The sequence below is a fragment of the Electrophorus electricus genome, chromosome 18 (genome assembly GCF_013358815.1).
Source record: "Electrophorus electricus isolate fEleEle1 chromosome 18, fEleEle1.pri, whole genome shotgun sequence".
NCBI classification, from domain to species: Eukaryota; Metazoa; Chordata; class Actinopteri; order Gymnotiformes; family Gymnotidae; genus Electrophorus; species Electrophorus electricus.
The window spans coordinates 838,209-858,022 of record NC_049552.1 but is presented as its reverse complement, the minus strand read 5'-3'; the positions used below and the strand labels follow the sequence as shown (position 1 = coordinate 858,022).

Genomic DNA, 19,814 nt, shown 5'->3' with positions numbered 1-19,814 from the left:
CGTTTGCCATGTCTAACCAGAAAAGAAGAAGTGAAATGATTTCTTTGGAATATTAGAAGCCTAATTTGACTGGTTTTGAAATATTGGTCCCTATCAAATGCACTGATTCTCTCTGAATGTTATTTTTGCTAATATGTGTGTGCAGTTTGAGGAGAAAGATGAGTTTGTGAAATCTCATAGACCCACGGGCATCTCCATCTCCAGAACCAGGGCGCGGTGGGGGAGAATAACCACATTACCTGCAGAACTCCAGTGCTTCTGGATAGAGCCCAGAAAATATAGAAGTCTGAACAGAACTGATCAAGCTCTGAGCACAGAGAACTGAGTACAGGGACCTCTGAGTAGAAATCCCTCAGGTTTTTCTACATTATGAATGCCATATGCATAAATTAATTTCAGTTCAATATTTCAGTACCTTGTTTATATTTATAGAAATGTATGTATTGTATATATTGCTCTTACTGAAGTAAATTGTCATAGGTGGAGTACTGCATAGTTTTTTAAAATGTATTTACCATGGCACATAAGAGAACACATAAGTCACGCTAGTGTGCGAGGACAGGTGGACAGGGCTGGTCATATATCATGTGTGTTGTTCAGACATGGTGTGATGGCAGTACATGTGTGACAGCTGGTGTTTGATCGCTGCACTTGTGAAACTGCTGCGTAGGTTGGTCGGGTTTCTCGGTCATATTTACTGTCCTGTGGCAAGGCCATAACTGCTGTCTGGCAAGGTGCTCACATATAAAGTATCCATCCCACATGCAGTTATAACCCCAATAAATAAAGCAGGTTCTCTCTCACTCTCTCCCTCTCTCTCTCTCTCTCTCTCCCTCCCTCCTTGCTAAGTGTTTGGGTGTGATCGTTCATTTACAACACTGATCAAGTTAAGAAAACAATGTCCAAGGATTAAAAATAATCAAATCAAATCAAAACAAAACAACTGACTGTGACTTCCACAGTTTTCTGTTGTGGTATTGTCACCTCATCCCTTGAGATCCGCATGGAAACATCCAGGTGTGTTCTGTACCTGTGGGGTCTTGTAATGGTCTGTGTTTAGGGCTATGTTCAGCTGACCCTCTGAAGGATGGTTATTCACCAGAACAGGCAAGTGCCGTTTGGTAATGATCTTTATTACTGAATGCAACAAAGCGTATTTTCACCGTGATAACGATCAGAGAAGTGTACTAATCATTAAAATCCAGCAAATATAATGACGTACAGCATTTTGCGGTGGAGGCAGGTTAAGTGTCTACGCGAAGCGACGAACAGCCGCGCTCTACCTCCTGTTTCTGTCGCGCGCAGATCGCAGCCACGGATCAGTTCACCCTCACATCTACCGACATTCCTTCACTCAAAACAACAACATTACACAAAATGTCGTCTTTCACTGTCTAATGAATTTGCATTTCACGATTTTCTTGAACGCGTTCTGGAAGTCTTTGTTAAAGTAGGCGTATATGATGGGGTTGAGGAGTGAGTTGGAGTAGCCGAGCCAGTTAATGACGTCGCCCAGCCAGTCCGGCATGTAGCAGCGCGACTTACAGAACGGCAGCACGAGCGCCACGATGAAAAACGGCAACCAGCACAGTATGAACGTGCCCATGATGATGCCCAGCGTCTTCACGGTCTTCCGCTCGCGCGCCAGGGCCATCTTCCTCTTGGCGTCCGTGCTCCTCTCCGGTTTGTTTTCCGAACACGGCTGTGGGTTGTTGGGCAGCGCGAGGTGGTTTTTGGAGTCGCTGAGAACTTCTATAATCTCCAGGGATTCGCCCCCCTCGCGCTGCGTTAACGCGCCGTTTACGCACGAGCTGGGTTGCGGCTCCACGCTGCGCCTCCAGGTTTGGTTCGCTTCGCCGCTCGCCTTCTCGTGCAGCAGAGCCGGCGACACCGCTACGCGCCTGTCCGATATTTTTCTCTTCTCTGTTTTCTTAACGGCTTTTCTGATCCGAAACCTCGCCGCTCGGAATATCCGCCCGTAAAGTACTAACATGAGAATCAGAGGAATGTAGAAGGCGCCAAACGTGGAGTAGATGGTGTAGCCGGGGTCTTGGCTAATGGTGCACGCGTCTGGGTTGGCGCGGTCCTCCGGTTTCCTCCAACCCAGCATGGGAGGAATCGAGATCGAGAAGCCAACTAGCCACGTGAGACTGATCAGGACGGCGGCTCGTCTCGGAGTCCTTTTGTTCACGTAGTCGATGGGGTCCGTGATGGCCCAGTATCTGTCCAGCGCGATCGCGCACAGGTGCAGGATAGATGAGGTGCAGCACAGAACATCCAGAGATATAAAGATGTCGCAGATCTCCTGCCCCAGGGTCCATTTGTTCAAAACCTGATACAGAGCCGCCATCGGCAGCACGAGCACCGACACCATGAGGTCCGTAACGGCCAACGACCCTATGAGGTAATTGGCCACATTCTGCAGCGATCGCTCCAAGGCTATAGCCGCTATCACGCACGCGTTACCGAACACGGCCAAAAGAATCAACGCGCCAAGTAGCAGCGAGGTGACCACCTGATAGCTCCGCGCGACCTGCTCCAGCGCCGTCGCGCTCTCGCCCCAGTCGCGGATGTCCGTGGTGTTGTTGGCGCTCTCCATGTCGCGAGCGCACGCAGGGTGTTGGAGTCAGTTGCGTGCGCAGGTGGTGTCGGGCGGCGTGGCCTCTCCGCGGTGAGGGCGCATGGCTGTGTGGGGTCTCAGAGCGCGAGCATGCTGACGACGTGAAGCCTTTATACGAGCCCAGCCTACTACGTCAGAGCTGGCCGCGCGCTTTCGACGCGCTTTTCGCTTTACTGAGAACGGCGAGGCGGATTAAAGTTGATCGTTTTCTCGGTTATTTTGCTCTTTTCTCTTTACTTTTTTAAAAGCTACACACTCTTTTGCGGTCTCCAGTCGGGTACTGCAGTCCTAACTTCCGAGCTAAATATTTTGATAATTGTATAAAATTTCCTGTATTCTGTTTGATTTAACGGACACTTTGTCTTACTATAAAGCCTCAATGTAGCCTATATAACGTCATTGTATTACGCTTTTACTTTAAAGGGAAAACCTCAAACGTTTGTTATTACTGCAGTTCATACTCCAGAAAACGAGAGGAAACGCGACGGTAGTCATTCTGGTGGCATTGGTTTGCGAAGCTCACGTCGTGGCTCTCACGTTTCCAAACGCCTGGAGAGGAATCTGCTGCCATCCGGTGGAGGCCGCGGAGTTTCCCTGCGCCGGGGAGGCGGAGATCTACCGGGCACGCGGGCGCGTGGCTGTGCGGGTGCTGCCAGTCCCGCGCTAGAACTCAGGATTTAGGCTCCCAAGTTCCTCTTTGTTGTCAATAGAAAAATATGAGAATAATGACGCATTCGGCCTGCGTGAGACGGACAGAGCTGGATCACACACACACACACCACCCGCTCGTGCGGCGGTAGGAGCTGAGCACTACTTGCTGTGGAATGAAGCCAAAGTTTAACGAGCTGCGAGTTTAAGGACGAACCGCGGAACACTAAACGTGTCCAAGTGTGTTTGGCACCTCACGTTGTGAAGGGCTGGATAAATACTGTCTACACTAGGAGAGAAGCCCAAGGTGAACGAGACCTAGCAAACGAGAGGAGGTTTAAAAGAACATAATACTTAAAGAGTTTATTTAGAGACCATAAATCTATTTTTAAATAACTTTTAATAATACGGTATCTAGATAACCCACGAATACGGCGTAGTGCAGATTGCAGATACCTCAAAGGGTGATGCACAGAGAGAGAGAGAGAGAGAGAGAGAGAGAGAGAGAGAGAGAGAGAGAGAGAGAGAGAGAGAGAGAGAGAGAGAGAGAGAGAGAGAGAGCGAGCGAGCTGGACTACGCCCCGACGCTGTACATTCAGTACTAAGCTTTCCAGGTAACTACGGTAAGGTCGTCACTTCCGTGCTCGCGTCTTGTTTTCGAGAACATGCTGTTTACACTGAAATGCCCTCAAACTGAAATCAGTTTCCATGGACACGTGAAATCGCTTTACCGTTGCTGCACTGCCGTGATTTTGTCATTTAAAACAACTATAAGAGCAGTTACACATCATGTCATTTAAAACAACTATAAGAGCAGTTACAAATCCCGTCATTTAAAATAACTACAAGAGTACTTACACATCATGTCATTTGCCTGCACTTCAGGTGCAGCTATTTAATCAAACACATTTTAACATATATTAATCCTAAAGCCACATGCAACAGACTTATACAAGAAGTATAGACATTATATAAGCACTGTATTCAAATTTCTGATTTAATTCAGTTTAACGTTTTTCTACATACATAAAAATATATTCATATTTAAAGAAACACTGTTTTTGCACAGCTCATGAAAGACCTCTGCCTGAAATGTCTTGTTTCCTAGGAAACCTTGAGCACTCTGCTGTTTTTACTAACAACCTGTTTCTACATCCTTTACTGCAGTGGAGTCACTTCCTGGAATCATCATTTAAATATTATTCTATATTTCCACTCTTCCTATTGGATGCGGTTGTGGTGGTACAGGCCCTGAGGTGCTAAGGGCCCACTGAGAGGATCCACGCGGCTGACGGAGCCCTGAGTGCGAAGGCCAGGCCCCCGTCACCAGCTGTGCTGAGCAGACGAGGAGACCACAGGTCTAGTCTACACAGGCAGGTCTAGTCTACACAGGCAGGTCTAAACTACACAGGCAGGTCTACACTACACAGACATGTTTCCAGACTACACAGGCAGGTCTCTAAACTACACGGGCAGGTTTCTAGATTATACAGCCAGGTCCAGACTACACAGGCAGGTATACACTATACAGGCAGATCTAGTCTACACAGATCTTCCTTCCACCACCAGGAATGGGAGTTTCTTCCACTGCAAAGCAGAACATCATTGCCCCTCCCTCTTCTGGACACCAAGGACCTGGATTTGACTGACAGGAAGCTCATCCAAACCCAGTCAATGAGTCTATCCAAACCCTGGAGGATCCACCTACATCCTGGTATTGGCAATGTTATTATAGTGAAGTCTTCTCTTAAAGGCCTGATAAGTGGTTGGGGAATTTGTCAAAAGACCACTGAAGCCGGCATGTTTAGCAAGCCTGGCTGTTAGGGTGAAGCGGACTGACACGCCTGTGTACTAGACATCACATCAGCTGTGTAAACACGCCTGTGTACTAGACATCACATCAGCTGTGTAAACACGCCTGTGTACTAGACATCACATCAGCTGTGTAAACACGCCTGTGTGAGTCAGACATCACATCAGCTGTGTAAACACGCCTGTGTACTAGACATCACATCAGCTGTGTAAACACGCCTGTGTACTAGACATCACATCAGCTGTGTAAACACGCCTGTGTACTAGACATCACATCAGCTGTGTAAACACGCCTGTGTGAGTCAGACATCACATCAGCTGTGTAACCACGCCTGTGTACTAGACATCACATCAGCTGTGTAACCACGTCTGTGTACTAGACATCACATCAGCTGTGTAAACACACCTGTGTACTAGACATCACATCAGCTGTGTAAACACGCCTGTGTACTAGACATCACATCAGCTGTGTAAACACACCTGTGTACTAGACATCATATCAGCTGTGTAAACACGCCTGTGTACTAGACATCACATCAGCTGTGTAAACACACCTGTGTGAGTCAGACATCATATCAGCTGTGTAAACACACCTGTGTACTAGACATCACATCAGCTGTGTAACCACGCCTGTGTACTAGACATCACATCAGCTGTGTAAACACACCTGTGTGAGTCAGACATCATATCAGCTGTGTAAACACACCTGTGTACTATACATCACATCAGCTGTGTAAACACGCCTGTGTACTAGACATCACATCAGCTGTGTAAACACACCTGTGTGAGTCAGACATCATATCAGCTGTGTAAACACACCTGTGTGAGTCAGACATCACTTCAGCTGTGTAAACACGCCTGTGTACTAGACATCATATCAGCTGTGTAAACACGCCTGTGTACTAGACATCACATCAGCTGTGTAAACACACCTGTGTGAGTTAGACATCATATCAGCTGTGTAAACACACCTGTGTGAGTCAGACATCATATCAGCTGTGTAAACACACCTGTGTACTAGATATCACATCAGCTGTGTAACCACACCTGTGTGAGTCAAACATCATATCAGCTGTGTAAACACATCTGTGTACTAGACATCACATCAGCTGTGTAACCACACCTGTGTGAGTCAGACATCATATCAGCTGTGTAAACACACCTGTGTGAGTCAGACATCACATCAGCTGTGTAAACACGCCTGTGTACTAGACATCACATCAGCTGTGTAAACACGGCTGTGTACTAGACATCACATCAGCTGTGTAAACACGCCTGTGTACTAGACATCACATCAGCTGTGTAAACACACCTGTGTGTCAGACATCATATCAGCTGTGTAAACACACGTGTGTGAGTCAGACATCACATCAGCTGTGTAAACACGCCTGTGTACTATACATCACATCAGCTGTGTAAACACGCCTGTGTACTAGACATCACATCAGCTGTGTAACCACACCTGTGTAAGTCAAACATCATATCAGCTGTGTAAACACATCTGTGTACTAGACATCATATCAGCTCTGTAACCACACCTGTGCGAGTCAGACATCATATCAGCTGTGTAACCACACCTGTGTGAGTCAAACATCATATCAGCTGTGTAAACACACCTTTGTACTAGACATCATATCAGCTCTGTAACCACACCTGTGCGAGTCAGACATCATCTCAGCTGTGTAACCACACGTGTGTGAGTCAGACATCATATCAGCTGTGTAAACACACCTGTGTACTAGACATCATATCAGCTGTGTAACCACACCTGTGTGTCTAATAAACACCCCAGTGTGTGTAGAGGAGAGGTGTGTCTAAAAATGTATTTTAAATACACAAGGCAGTGGTGTCTCAGTGGTGAAGGTACTGGTCTAGTAATCAGAGGGTTGCCAGTTCAAGTCCCACCACTGCCAGGTTGCCCCTGAGCAAAACCCTTAACCCTGTTACTCAAGTTGTGTTCAGTCAGAACTGTAAGTTACTTTGGATAAAAGTGTCGGATACATGTAAAAAAATCCACTGTTCCCTCTTTTGTCAGTAGAGGGTGCTCCCTGTCCTCTTGGCGTGCTGATGAGGAGACCAACTCAGCTTTGCACTGATACGAAACAGACCTTCAAATATCACCCTCTCTTTATCTTCATTATTCTCAGGGTACTGAATTCCTTCAACTCTGTGTTGGACTCGCTCTCTCTCTGAAGTGATTAGTGCGATTGGAGTGGATGATTTCCTGGAGAACCAGACATGGCCACCAGATGAAGGGTCAGTCTTAAGAACCCTACATTAGTGACCCTCAAGGGCGATGACGTCACCTTGCCGTCATCGTCTGGTCGTGAGTGTTTGACTGATGAGGCCCGTCCAGACCAAGACACAAAATTACTGGCTGTGTTTTTTGGGGAGTAGACACTTCACGCTATATTACAACGACCGACACACACTCCGATTTGATCAGCATTTCTGTTGAGACACAGCGACGCATTTTCTCAACATGCAACAATACCAAGCTTCTAGTTTGCCCTGCAAAAAATAAAAATAAATAAAACATCTTCAGTAATGGTGAGAAACCATCTTCACATTTAATTTTTACTCCGTCTTTGCTGTGTGGATGTGGCATTGAACAGGTGAAGCGCTGAACAGGTACGGCTGTCCTAAACGTACCAGCACATCCCGAGTTGATAGCAGGTGGATGTTTTTCCATGTTCAGAGGTTGCGGCAGAGGGATGTGGGGGGTTGGTGTTGTGAATGGTTTCAGAGGGAGTGGGAGGGGCTTATTCAGACGTGTTGGGTAATAATTGGTAATGACACACGCAGGGAATCCAAGCTCCCGGCAGGCCTGTGGGTGTGTGAGGGTGGTAATTACACAGGGAGGCCCGGGCCTACAGCAGCTCAGCCACCACGCTCTGCTGGGCCTCCCCGGGGTCAACAGCAACACCTCGGCCTGGCAGAACAGAACACATAGCTTCTCGCTGAGGACTTGGCACGGTGGAGTTCAGTATCCAGCTCAGTATCCAGATCAGTATCAGCATTCTCTCTGCTGTAATTTCAGCACATCACTGAAAACATGACGTGTGTTGTTTTGGAGGCCCGGACCCAGTGCTCAGTGCGCTGGTTAAACAGGCTCCACTTCTGCGTAATAAAAGCTGCTCACTGCCATTTTTACATACGGATACAGAGTCACTCACTGGCCACTTTATTAGGAACATGGTGCTAATACCAGGTTGGTCATAATCACACAGTTGTTGCAGGTTTCTTGGCTGCACATTCATGATGAGAATCTTCCGTTCCACCCAAAGGTGTTCTACTAGACTGAGATCTGAGGAGGCCATTTGTGTGCAGGGAACTCATTGTCATGTTCAAGAAACCAGTTGATCTGAGATGATCTGATCTGTGTGAGATGGCGTGTTATCCTGCTGGAAGTCGCCAAAAGAAGATGGTGCACTGTGGTCATAAAGGGATGGACATGGTCAGTGTCAATACTCAGGTAGGCTGTGGTGTTTAAGCAATACTCAGGTAGGCTGTGGTGTTTAAGCAATACTCAAGTAGGCTGTGGTGTTTAAACAATACACAGGTAGGCTGTGGTGTTTAAATGATGATCAGTTGGCATTAAGAGGCCCAAAGTGTGCTGAGAAAATCTCCCCTACACCAATACACTACCAGCAGCCTGAACCATGGGAGGATGGATCCAGGCTTTCATGTTGTTTACACCAAATTCTGACCCTCCCATCTGAATGTCACAGCAGAAATTGAGACTCATCAGGCCAGGGAATGTTTCGTTCTGTTCAGTTTTGATGAGCCTGTGTGAATTGTAGCCTCAGTTGTCTGTTCTTAGATGACATGGTGTGGTCTTCTGCTGCTATAGTCGGTCTGCTTCATGGCTCAATGTGTTGTGTGTTCAGAGATGTTCTTCTGTATACCTGAGTTGTAATGAGTTATTTGAGTTACTGTTGTCTTTATATCAGCTCAAACCACTCTGGTCATTCTCCTCTGACCTCTGGCATCAACGAAAGGGCTGAAAGGTCTAAACACAGGGCTGAAATACACAAGGTACCAACAGGAGATTCTTTCTGAGGCCTTTAACAATCAGGACTCAGAATGTTGTGCAAAATTTGGGCTTCCCTCGCTGTCCAATAGCTAAAGGCAACTAGTGAATACAGTCTGCCATAATTACGCTTCAGAACCATGTGAATGTCCACACCCATGACATACGGGAACAAACCTAATATGGTCTAACAATCCAGTAAAATGCCCTGAAACACTCTCAATTCACAGTATAATATAAATTACTTTTTTGTCCTTATATTATGGGATATAATATAGAATTTTTAATAACCTCTATATGGTGTTCCTCCATACCATCTAAAAACGTGTGCCGGTTCACAATGATGCCCTGAACTGCTTTCAGGTTCTCTACATGGGTCACAGACGAACTGGATCTCAGCAGTAGAAGAATTAGGACTAGTGTCAGTCTGGAAACTGAATGAAAACAGGGCAACAAACGCAGAGCAGAACACAGAGGTGAACCCAGAACAGATGGAGGGCCAGAGCAGTCTGGGGCTACACAGGACAGGGAAAACAAGCCTGAGCAATGGGAAGCAGAAAGCGTTAAGTAAACACACAGATGGCTTTGAAACACGAGTAAACAGGCAAGATGTCGCAAAGACACTGACAAAAGGGAAGACATTTGTGTACACGAGGTAACGAGAGTAAATGGAGAACAGGTGGCATTTGTGTACACGAGGTAACGAGAGTAAACGGAGAACAGGTAGCATTTGTGTACACGAGGTAACGAGAGTAAATGGAGAACAGGTGGCATTTGTATACACGAGGTAACGAGGGTAAACGGAGAACAGGTGGCATTTGTATACACAAGGTAACGAGGGTAAACGGAGAACAGGTGGCATTTGTATACACAAGGTAACGAGGGTAAACGGAGAACAGGTGGCATTTGTTGATTGTCACACAACATGACTCGCAGTGACCTCCAAGTGCGTGGAACCTTTATGACATCACAGCATTAGTGACATCATGGCCTTAATAACATCACCGTCTTTATGACATCAGTCTTTATTATGTCACAGCCTTAATGATGTCACGGTCTTAGTAACATCACAGCCACAGCCAGTGTGCATCATGAACTCTGTTATCCAACATTCTGTACTGTATGCATAATGCACCTGCACACATGCTGTATCTGTACACATGCTGTATCTGTACACTTACTGTATCTGCACACATGCTGTATCTGCACACATACTGTATCTGTACACATGCTGTATCTGTACACTTACTGTATCTGCATGCATATTTGCCTGTATGTTGGTGTCATATTCATCATCAGTCTTCAAAATTGACATTTACATTCACATTTATGGCATTTAGCAGATGCTCTTATCCAGAGCGACTTACAAAATGCTTTGTCATTTCCTCATAGATACATCCTAGTACACTACAGTAGGTTAGAGTCCAACATACCAATGAACTAGAATACTGTAGAAATACAGGGATCACTGCTGATGACTAGAAGTGCAAAATACATATAGGCTCTGTAACAGACAACGGCAGGTGTAATAAACAACACTCTAAGTGCTAGAGTTTCAGTTATTCGACATAGGTTGAGTAAATTGTGGGAACCTTCCTTGAAATCATTAGAAGCTGCATTTTCACACACACAGTAAACATATGACACATCACTGCACCTCACGGTGGTAACACTGAGCAGGTATCTGAAGCCTGAGTCCTGCTCCTGGTCCTAGCCTGAACCTGAACCTGTGTCCTCAGCAATCTGTGGCCCAGCTGATGTGCTACGACCCTGTAGAAGTAAAGGCTGGGTGTTGAGTAGTGGCCCTGCCATCTGCCCCTGGAGACCCCAACCAGTCCTCTTCCGCCACACCCATGCCTTGTCCTTCCAGTGATGTCTCGTCCAAGCCCAGGACCTAAAGATGACCATCACATGTCATAGACATTTCTGAGAAATCAGGGCAAATTCCACTGGAGCTTAAAGTCTTCAGGCATTTCCACACCAAAGTCAAACTCTAGGTTTGTGTTTCTGTGGCTCCCCCAGTACAGCAGGTCATGTGACACCCAGGTCACACATCAGTTTCCCTAACACTACACGTAATGAGGTATGAAAGTAACATACATGTTACTGAGCAAGGAGAAGGACTTAATCCTGAATCTAAGTGTGCAGCCGACCGCTAAATAGTTTCCTCGCCCACTGCATGGCGCACACCCCATTTGTTCAGAACATCCATGGCCTCTTCTATTAATGAGGGATTCCGTACTATTAAAGTTTTCAGAGCAGGGCCTCACTGACTGCATCACACCAAGTCCACACTTCTAATTTCAGCCAATTGAGTCTCCAACCAAAAACTATATTACAGTGGCCCTAAACTCCACCAACCAGCACTTACTGTTCCCAGCTAGAACTATAATAGCTATAGTACGACATTAATAACGTGGCGGACTGAGGTCTAGCTGCTATTCCTGGAGCCGCTCATTAGCGGAGCTTCACGGGCCACACCGCGCGCTAACGACAGCCTTGACAGTGACGTCTATCAAACGAACGCCATTACCGTAGAAATGGCGCACGAAACTCTTGAAACTCTCGTGCTTGGAAAGTAAACACGCGTTCATGTGCATTGCTGGTTTAAATATTCTAACAGACGTGGGTCTGTTGGTAACTTTGCCATTTCCTCGTCAATAAAATCTGCTAGTTAAAACAACACCATGATTTTTTTCCCCACATATTTATTCACATTTTCAGCAACCCCTCACACTTGCTTTACGCATTTTTAAAGGGACACGACTTTTAAAATGAGTTTTTAGTCGTCGTAGCAATGTGCGCCTGCGCTTTAAAAAAACAAAGATTATGCAAGCTGACAAAATTACACTAAATGTTTGTAAAAAAAAATTTTTCATTTACAACGTCATCAACCTAGAAGAGCTGCAGCTGTCAACGTTCTATTGCACAATAGCGCGCGGCACTTGCGCGCGTGTAGGCTGACATTAGTGTTCCTGCCCTATCAGCATGCGGTGCCACGTCAGGCCCTCGGCAGCTGCGCGTGTCCACCACCTACCAAGGTTACAGCACCAGCTCGCGCATATCAGCCCGCGTGTTTGATAGAACATCAGATGCCTCCGTAAGCTTCCAACCGCAGGCCGCGTGCGACACGTTTGTTTATCTCGAACTGTTATGATGACATTGCGGTTGTAAGTGTCTGAGACCGCGTGGAGCCTGCGGGATTCGGCGTGAGACATGCGTGCATCCTGATCTTTAAAAAAAAAAAAAAATTTGACGTCAGAGCACCGAGAGCAAACCCACTTCAGTAAGGCTCGAGCCTCTGCGGGAGTGAAGGTGACTCGCGGCAATGCGGAGAGGAGCCGCGAGTGCTCATCGGATACTCCTGCGCGTGAACGCTTATCGGCAGAAAGACGCACTGTAAGGTTCGTGCGCGTTACCCGCGTTACCCAGCACGCCCGAGACGCGGATCACGAGCAGCGGACCTCGGCTCCGCGGCGTTTCGTGTTGCGAGCGTCTCCTCGCTTGATGCGTATGCATGAGTCCTGCACCGAACGGGCGCACAACCCGCCCCAGGACCGCCGCGAGCATTTTCCACAGAGCCAAGCCCCCTTCCACAGAGTCCGCGCGCAGGGACAGCTCCGAAGCTTTGCGTGCCGCCGCGGACTGCAGAATGGTAGGTATGACACGGGCTCAAGCCATTCTGAGACTCGGTGCTATCATGTTATTTGGGCTTTTAAACGACGGCGAATGTAATTCACTATTGCAGATAACGTTCAACAGCCGCGCGCTGCTGATCAAATAGCCTTGGGTGCAGCGAGCAGTAGCCTGTTCCACGAGGGGAGGGTGCAGGTGTCGGCGCGCCAATGGAGCAGCGCGCGGTCCCCGGGATGGTTCTGACTCGGAGGTGTCGGTGTGCTCGAGTGTGGAGCCTCGTGGCGGATTAGTAATAAAGAGCATCATATCAGCAGAACGTGCCTTTGCTCGGCGCGTGGGGTTCCGTCAACTAGCTCGCGATTCTAGCAAAGGACCTGTGTAAAGCTCCCGCGGTGCTCACAGACCTTCCTGAGACGCTACAGGGAAATGAAAACAATTTATTAAAAAAATAATGGTGTGTTTACGAGACCCACGCGCTTAAAGGAAACATTCGCGATGAACGAGCTGATCACTGGGATGGACTGGGGGTGTTTATGTAGGACATGCAGGCCCGTGCGGTTGATTATCCAGCAAGACACCGCGATCAAACGGTACACGGTGTGAAGCACGAGCGTGTCTCATTCGCTTTATATCTTCTTCGTTCCCGGCAGGTTGTTCAAGAGTTCAATACACTTGTGGCCCTTTACCGGGAGCTCGTGATTTCAGTGGGGGAAATCTCAGCTGATTGTCCCGCTCTGCGCGCAGAGATGCACAAGACCCGCACTAAAGGCTGCGAGATGGCGCAAGCGGCACATCAAAAGCTGTCTGCAATATCAGGGTAAAAACATGCATGCAGAAAGTGCACGACATGATTCTGGTAGCTTAGCACATCCAAGCTTTGGAAGATCTCTGAAGAGAGGTGACCACTCATTCAGAAGATCTGTGAAGAGAGGTGACCACTCATTCAGAAGATCTGTGAAGAGAGGTGACCACTCATTCAGAAGATCTGTGAAGAGAGGTGACCACTCATTCAGACGATCTTTGAAGAGGGGTGACCACTTATTCAGATGTGCATTGTCTTACATGTAATGTAGCCAAACTTATTTTCTTTTGTTGTAATTTTTTGCCCATTGAGTATAATTTATTCCAAAACCTAGTGCTAATTTAATTCAGATGAAGCAGCCGTTGGGGACGTGTTTGGAGATGTGAAGCTGTCTTGTTTAACTGTATGTGTGTACACTGAAAGTGAAAGGTCACTCAGCGACCTGCCATGTGCGTGTGTCCTGACTTTCATATGAGGGCAGTTCAGTGCTCTCATGCTGCCTGCTGATCTTTGAGCTGTGTGTACGTCCAGATCGGTGCCAGCGTCTTTCTCCATGTAGATGTTCTGACACCGTTACACCAACCTATTTTGGTTTGGAGCATCAGTTTCACAGAAGTATCACAGAGCTCCTCTAGAATAAGCACGCAGGGTATCTTCACTTTAAAACGGTTGCTTAAAGTCACCTAATCATCCGCACCGGAAAAAATAATAAAGTTCTAGTCTAGATTAGACTTTTTGTTATCATATAGTCCAGCGACAGGACACCTGTGCGAATTACATTTACTGCCGTTCAGTTCTGACCCAAATCCAGCGCTGTGTCCAGTCAGTCGAGCTCTTCTGATTCTGTGGTTCTGGAGGGTAAAGTAACAGGCCAGAACTCCAGGAGCAGTGCTAATGCCAACTGTAACTGCTAATAACAGCTACTCTAACTGTTAAGTTTCTCTTGGTCTGTCAATAAAAAACGGCTCAACTGTACCTTTAATCAGTTGCACTATGAGCTTATTTTTGTGACCGGTGAATTTTATGTAGAGGACAGTGTCCCTGTAGGGGACAGTGAGGACATTCCATTTGTCACCTATTGTTGAATTGGGTCTCATGAGTTCAGATCTGACCCAGTAATCTTCCACTCAGAGTTCTGCTCTGATGAGCTTGGTTCTGACCCAGTAATGGCTCTAAGCACAGTCGCCTCGCTCATGTGCATTAGGAACCCGCTCAAGTCTACGTGTCCCAGACAGGAGTAAAGGAAAAGAGTGTTTGACGACGGCTAACGGGTCTCTGGAGGAGGACTCACTGCTGTCCTCTGTGTGTTTTCCACAGCCCAGAGGATGGAGAGATCCACCCAGAGATCTGCAGACTCTTCGTCCAGCTGCAGTGTTGTCTGGAGATGTACCTGACGGAGATGCTCAAATCTGGCTGTCTGCTGGGCTCCCTGCAGCTGCACAGGAGAGGTGGGGCTACAGGGAGGAGGCGGGGCAGCAGGAGGGAGGTGGGGCTACAGTACAGAGGAGGCAGGGCAGCAGGAGGGAGGTGGGGCTACAGGACCAGGCAGGGCTGCAGGACAAAGGAGGAGCTGCAAATGAGAGGCAGAGTTACAGGGGCAGGTATGACTGCAGGGGAGAGGAGGGGCTACAGGGAGGAGGCGGGGCTGAGAGGCCTTTAACAGGCAGCATGTTTACATGTTTATACAGTGTGAACATAAAATTGGCATTAACCTTAGTTCTTACATTGCAGATCTTACACCACTGTAGTTCTTAGACTGTATCTTACGCCTTCACTGTAGCTCTTAGACTGTATCTTACAAGGGACAGTGTAGGATGCAATGTAGGGTCCACTATAGGGGACAGAGTAGGGTCCAGTGTAGGGCACAATTTAGGGGACAGTGTAGTGTGCATCTAAACCCACGTGCTCAGAGTTCAGTACTGGATTCCAGCAGGCTTTAACACACTCACTGTGGTCACTGTGTTCTCTGAGCTCTCTGAGACTCCAGCTGGTTGTAGCTCTCTCACTGTGGTCTCTGAGCTCTCTGTGACTCCAGCTGGTTGTAGCTCTCTCACTGTGGTCACTGTGGTCTCTTTGTTTGTGTCCTGCATGTCATCCTCTCTTGAATGTCTTGCAGGGAAAGATGCTACTGCTTCATCTAAGATGGAGAGTCAGAAAGAGGACAGCTCTGCTGTTCCCATCCTGGAGGAGTCATGCTCCTCAGAGCTGGACTGCTGTCTGGCCTACTCCCTGGTATCCGCAGACATCGAGAACATTGAGCGGTGAGTGAGAGCCGCATGCTGATGTTTCATTGTATTTTGATTGGTCCCTTTTTCTGATGATGCTGGAATGGCCACGTTGCACAGGGACATGACGGATATGAAGAACCTTCTCAGCAAACTCAGGGAGACGATGCCCTTACCACTGAAGAACCAAGGTGGCTTTACATCTTCTGTTAGCTCTCTGTTACCTTCCATGAACGCCCAAGGCTATTTTCCATAGTTTCTCTTCATAAGCCACAGTGTAAGTCACAGTTCAGTATGTCTCCTGTTTTTGTGTGTTCCCAGATGATAGCAGCTTGTTGAATCTGACTCCGTACCCTCTGGTCAGGCGGAGAAAGAGGCGTTTCTTTGGCCTCTGTTGCCTGGTATCCAGTTAAGAGCTTGTGCCCAGGATTGCGCCACCAAGACTACATTTCCCATGGTCCCTCATAATGTGTGACGTTCATCAATCAGCAGTAGTACTGCCATTTCCCAAACCAGTTGGTTCTCTATTATGGCCGCCCAACTTCCTATTTAAATAGAACAGTTGTAATATGTCTAATATCACTAATCATTCAAATATATCTATACAGTATCAACAAACAAATATGATTAATACAGACAATTTTCTTTTTATATAAGTGAATGCATCTTATTTTCATCAGCATTGTGCTAATTGCAGATCTGTTCTAGACTGACAGTGCTGGCTGTTTGTCCTGCTCCATAGCGCCCCCTGGCCACCATTTGAAATGCACAAGCTTGCTGCGGAATGCACACTGGGGCAGTTGGCTGATTGGTGGGAAGCCTCATGGCTCCAGGTGTTTTCTTCACATGTTCGCTCTTGTCTTAGGTCACGACTTTCTGCTATGCCCGAACTTTTCTTATAGTATTGTTTAGTCTTCCTTAAACCGACAAACCTGTATTTTTCTGTTTGTGTCCATCTTTAGGGATATGAAGAGCCTTTGTACATAATAAATACCTATAAATAGAAATTCTAGAGTTGTACACCTCTGCTTCATGTAAGTGTAGCGTTAATTATTTCCAAAACTGGTGATTATTTTAAGTGTACTGGAGCAGCGAAACAAAACCAGCTGGGATTGGTGCTGAGAATGGTATTGGGATTAGGGCTGCGTTTGGGTCTGAAATGAAACCTAGCACTGTGGGTTTTTACACAAACAATAAATCTTTTAACAATTTATCAAAAAAGCAGAATATTTAGTAGGTAAAGAAAAGAAACCAGTAAAGATAACCTTACCTTGATACAGACTTCTCAGGAAACTGAGGAAGACGCATTTTTACTGGTGTGTTAAATGGAAAATGGACTGGGTCTCATATTCAACACACTGCATCCACCATCAAGAACTTATTGAATTCCCGGTCAATGGATTGAAATAAATGTATTCCTCAGACTTGTCGGTACCGAATCACTATTGAAATAAGGTGAGCCATTACTGAATCACTACTGAAACCTTTTTAACTGTGGTTGGTACTGATGCGCCTTTCTTTGGTGACCTGAAGTGAATTTTGCCTTTTTGATCCAGAGCCCCAGTTCAGTGTGACCAGCGAATGAAAAAGGTGTGAGTAAGAGTAGGTGACCCTCTTAATGCCTAATGCATTAGAATAATGTACTATAATGTGCATAATGCATTAGAATAATGTACTATAATGTGCATAATGCATTAGAATAATGCATTATAAGTGCATAATTCATTAGAATAATACATTATAAGATGCATAATGCATTATAATATGCTTATGTATTATAATGATGTATTTTAATATGCTTACAGATTATAATAATGCATCATGAAATGTCAAATTTGGCACAGAATGGATTTGATTTTGGTAGAGGCCATAATTAAATTTTTAAAAATTATACATTGGGTCACAAATGTAATGAAGTTATTTACACACTAGTGGAATACAGTCAATGAAAACAATGAAACAAAGAAACAATGAACCAATACTGCTTAGAATATGTTTAGGGCTTAGTGGATGTTTAATGTTTAAAAATAGCCTGATAGTTTATTGAGTTGAATTGCCGCCTTCAGATCATAAGGTGTTTTGACTCCCCCTAGTGGCCAACAGGGCCACAGTCTGAGCCTGGTGCCTGTCAGTCCCGACACTGACCAGCTCATCTCCACTACATAACCAGCAGGGTTCTGTTTTCGTTTTGAACCAGTAACACCCACTGGTTTCTGACTTAAAGCAGTGGTTTTTAACAAGTCTCTATATATGTTTGTATATTAATATGCCTGAGCTGGTGGTGGTTGGTCATCTGCACCTGTTCCAGCCTCAAGCAGGCGTTTACTGGCACTAGTGAGACAGGCCTGTCTGTCTGCTGATCAGGCAGGCGTGTCCTGTATCTGAACTGAACTGTGGACGTTGTTTCTGCATCAGCTTTGTGCTTCAACCGTGTCCCAGACATTTGAGTCTTTTCAACAAGTTGACAAAATATATCCATTTTCTAAACATTACATACGTGTTTTCTGATTTGAAAACAATCAATGAATCATTCAATTATTTCAGTAAACGAGCAAATTGATGTGTTTACCTTTGATCTCCAGCAATGAAAAGAGCTAAACTGAAAAAAAGACAAACAGAAGAAGAAAAAAATTGCAACATTTTCCTGTTGATGCTACAGAAGAAGGATAAAGTGAGATAAGGGCCAGCGTTCTGTACGGTGAGACGGTGGCGACGTGTTTGACAGTAACGCGGTGAGCTCAGGCATCACAGGCCTGCAGGCTCACGACATTGGGCGTCTCTCCTTGGCACTGACGCACCGCCACCTCACACTCACTGACCGTGGTGGGGGTGCTCTCTGCGTTTAGGCGCATACACACAGGAATCCAGCGGTCTGGAGCCAAGCACTCCTTCAGCGACCAGCACCGACAGGTCTGCGTTTCCTCTGCAACCATCAGTACAGTGTCACTGACTGATGCTTCAGTTACAGATTGATTTCCTTCACTTTATATTCACAGACTGACTCTACATTTACACTTTACATTCACAGACTGACTCATCATTCACACTTTTACAAACTGACACTTTACATTCACAGCTGTAAGCAGATGCTCTTTTGCAAAGAGAAGTAGGTATTTCTCAGACAGCAGGTGCCACTCCCTGAGAATCAAACCCGTGACCTTGGTTTTGCTGGCACTAAGGACAATTCAGATGATCTACAGCTAGCCGGAGGAGTTGCGGCTGATGCACATTTATCACTGTACTGCTGTTTTCTTGTGAGTTACCAGTGGTTTTACAGTGTCTTACCGTCACACGTGGTCCAGAGTGAGCACCGGGGGCAGACTGCAGCAGAGGGCGGCGGCCACTTGCAGGCGCTGTGCTCAGCTACGCTGTACTGGTGACCCAGGCAATGCAGTGCGCGGATTTTACATACACTCAGTCTGCTGGTTCGTCCTTTAATGGTGGCGCACACGTCGAGGGATGGCCTGTGTGTGAATGTACGTCATATACATGCTTGGGAAGTGACACAGATGGACTCATTTTTTGATGTCAAGTCATGAATGTCTGGGAATTTTGTTTGTTTGAATGAATTAGTTAAATAGCTATGTGTTTAAGATAGCTTGGTGTGATTGAATTAGGCAAGTTGTATGATTGAGTCAGAGTATGTCTGTAGATTGAGATAGGGTACCTGTGTGATTGAGGTAGGGTAGCTGTGTGATTGAGGTAGGGTAGGTCTGTAGACTGGGGTAGGGCAAGTCTGCAGATTGAGTTAGGGTGGGTCTGTAGACTGGGTTAGGATAGGTCTGTAGATTGAGTTCGGGCGGGTCTGTATACTGGGTTGGGGCTGGTCTGTAGATTGAACTAGGGCAGCTCTGTAGGTTGAGTTAGGGTAGCTGTGTGAGTGAATGAGGCCCATACCTGCACTGGTGCGGAACTCTACAGACACAGTTGCCCTTGGCCTGCTGCTCCCATGGTTGACACTGGGCCAGAGCTGGACGCTCGGTAGCTGCAGCAGAAACACTGAAGTTCAGCTCCATCAGCACTTACTTCACTATGAAG

General features: G+C 46.5%; 3 protein-coding genes across 7 annotated transcripts in view; 1 reads left to right on the top strand and 2 right to left on the bottom strand.

The window, feature by feature from the left end:
• The window catches only part of ipo11 (importin 11), a 108,093-nt gene extending 91,284 nt beyond the window's left edge, over positions 1–16,809 (top strand). For 3 of the 4 annotated variants that reach the window (XM_035536172.1, XM_035536170.1, XM_035536171.1), the window contains exons 30-34: positions 13,400–13,566; positions 14,869–14,999; positions 15,668–15,812; positions 15,897–15,967; positions 16,098–16,809. In XM_035536172.1, the coding sequence (XP_035392065.1) occupies positions 13,400–13,566; positions 14,869–14,999; positions 15,668–15,812; positions 15,897–15,967; positions 16,098–16,189 (606 nt within the window). In that variant the 3' untranslated portion in view covers positions 16,190–16,809. Of the gene's footprint in view, positions 1–12,143; positions 12,769–13,399; positions 13,567–14,868; positions 15,000–15,667; positions 15,813–15,896; positions 15,968–16,097 lie in introns of those variants that run through there. The other variant, XM_027026184.2, reaches the window with a different exon arrangement.
• On the bottom strand, positions 1,126–2,662 carry htr1aa (5-hydroxytryptamine (serotonin) receptor 1A a). Its single transcript, XM_027026183.2, has one exon. It carries the CDS (start codon positions 2,597–2,599, stop codon positions 1,388–1,390), a length of 1,212 nt encoding a protein of 403 aa, XP_026881984.2. The 5' UTR covers positions 2,600–2,662; the 3' UTR covers positions 1,126–1,387.
• A 751-nt stretch (positions 16,810–17,560) lies between the features above and the next one.
• The window catches only part of c7a (complement component 7a), an 11,108-nt gene continuing 8,854 nt past the window's right edge, over positions 17,561–19,814 (bottom strand). For both annotated transcript variants that reach the window (XM_035536175.1, XM_035536176.1), the window contains 3 exons: positions 19,674–19,761; positions 19,062–19,240; positions 17,561–18,699 (listed from right to left, as the gene is read on the bottom strand). In XM_035536175.1, the coding sequence (XP_035392068.1) occupies positions 18,515–18,699; positions 19,062–19,240; positions 19,674–19,761 (452 nt within the window). In that variant the 3' untranslated portion in view covers positions 17,561–18,514. The remainder of the gene's footprint in view (positions 18,700–19,061; positions 19,241–19,673; positions 19,762–19,814) is intronic.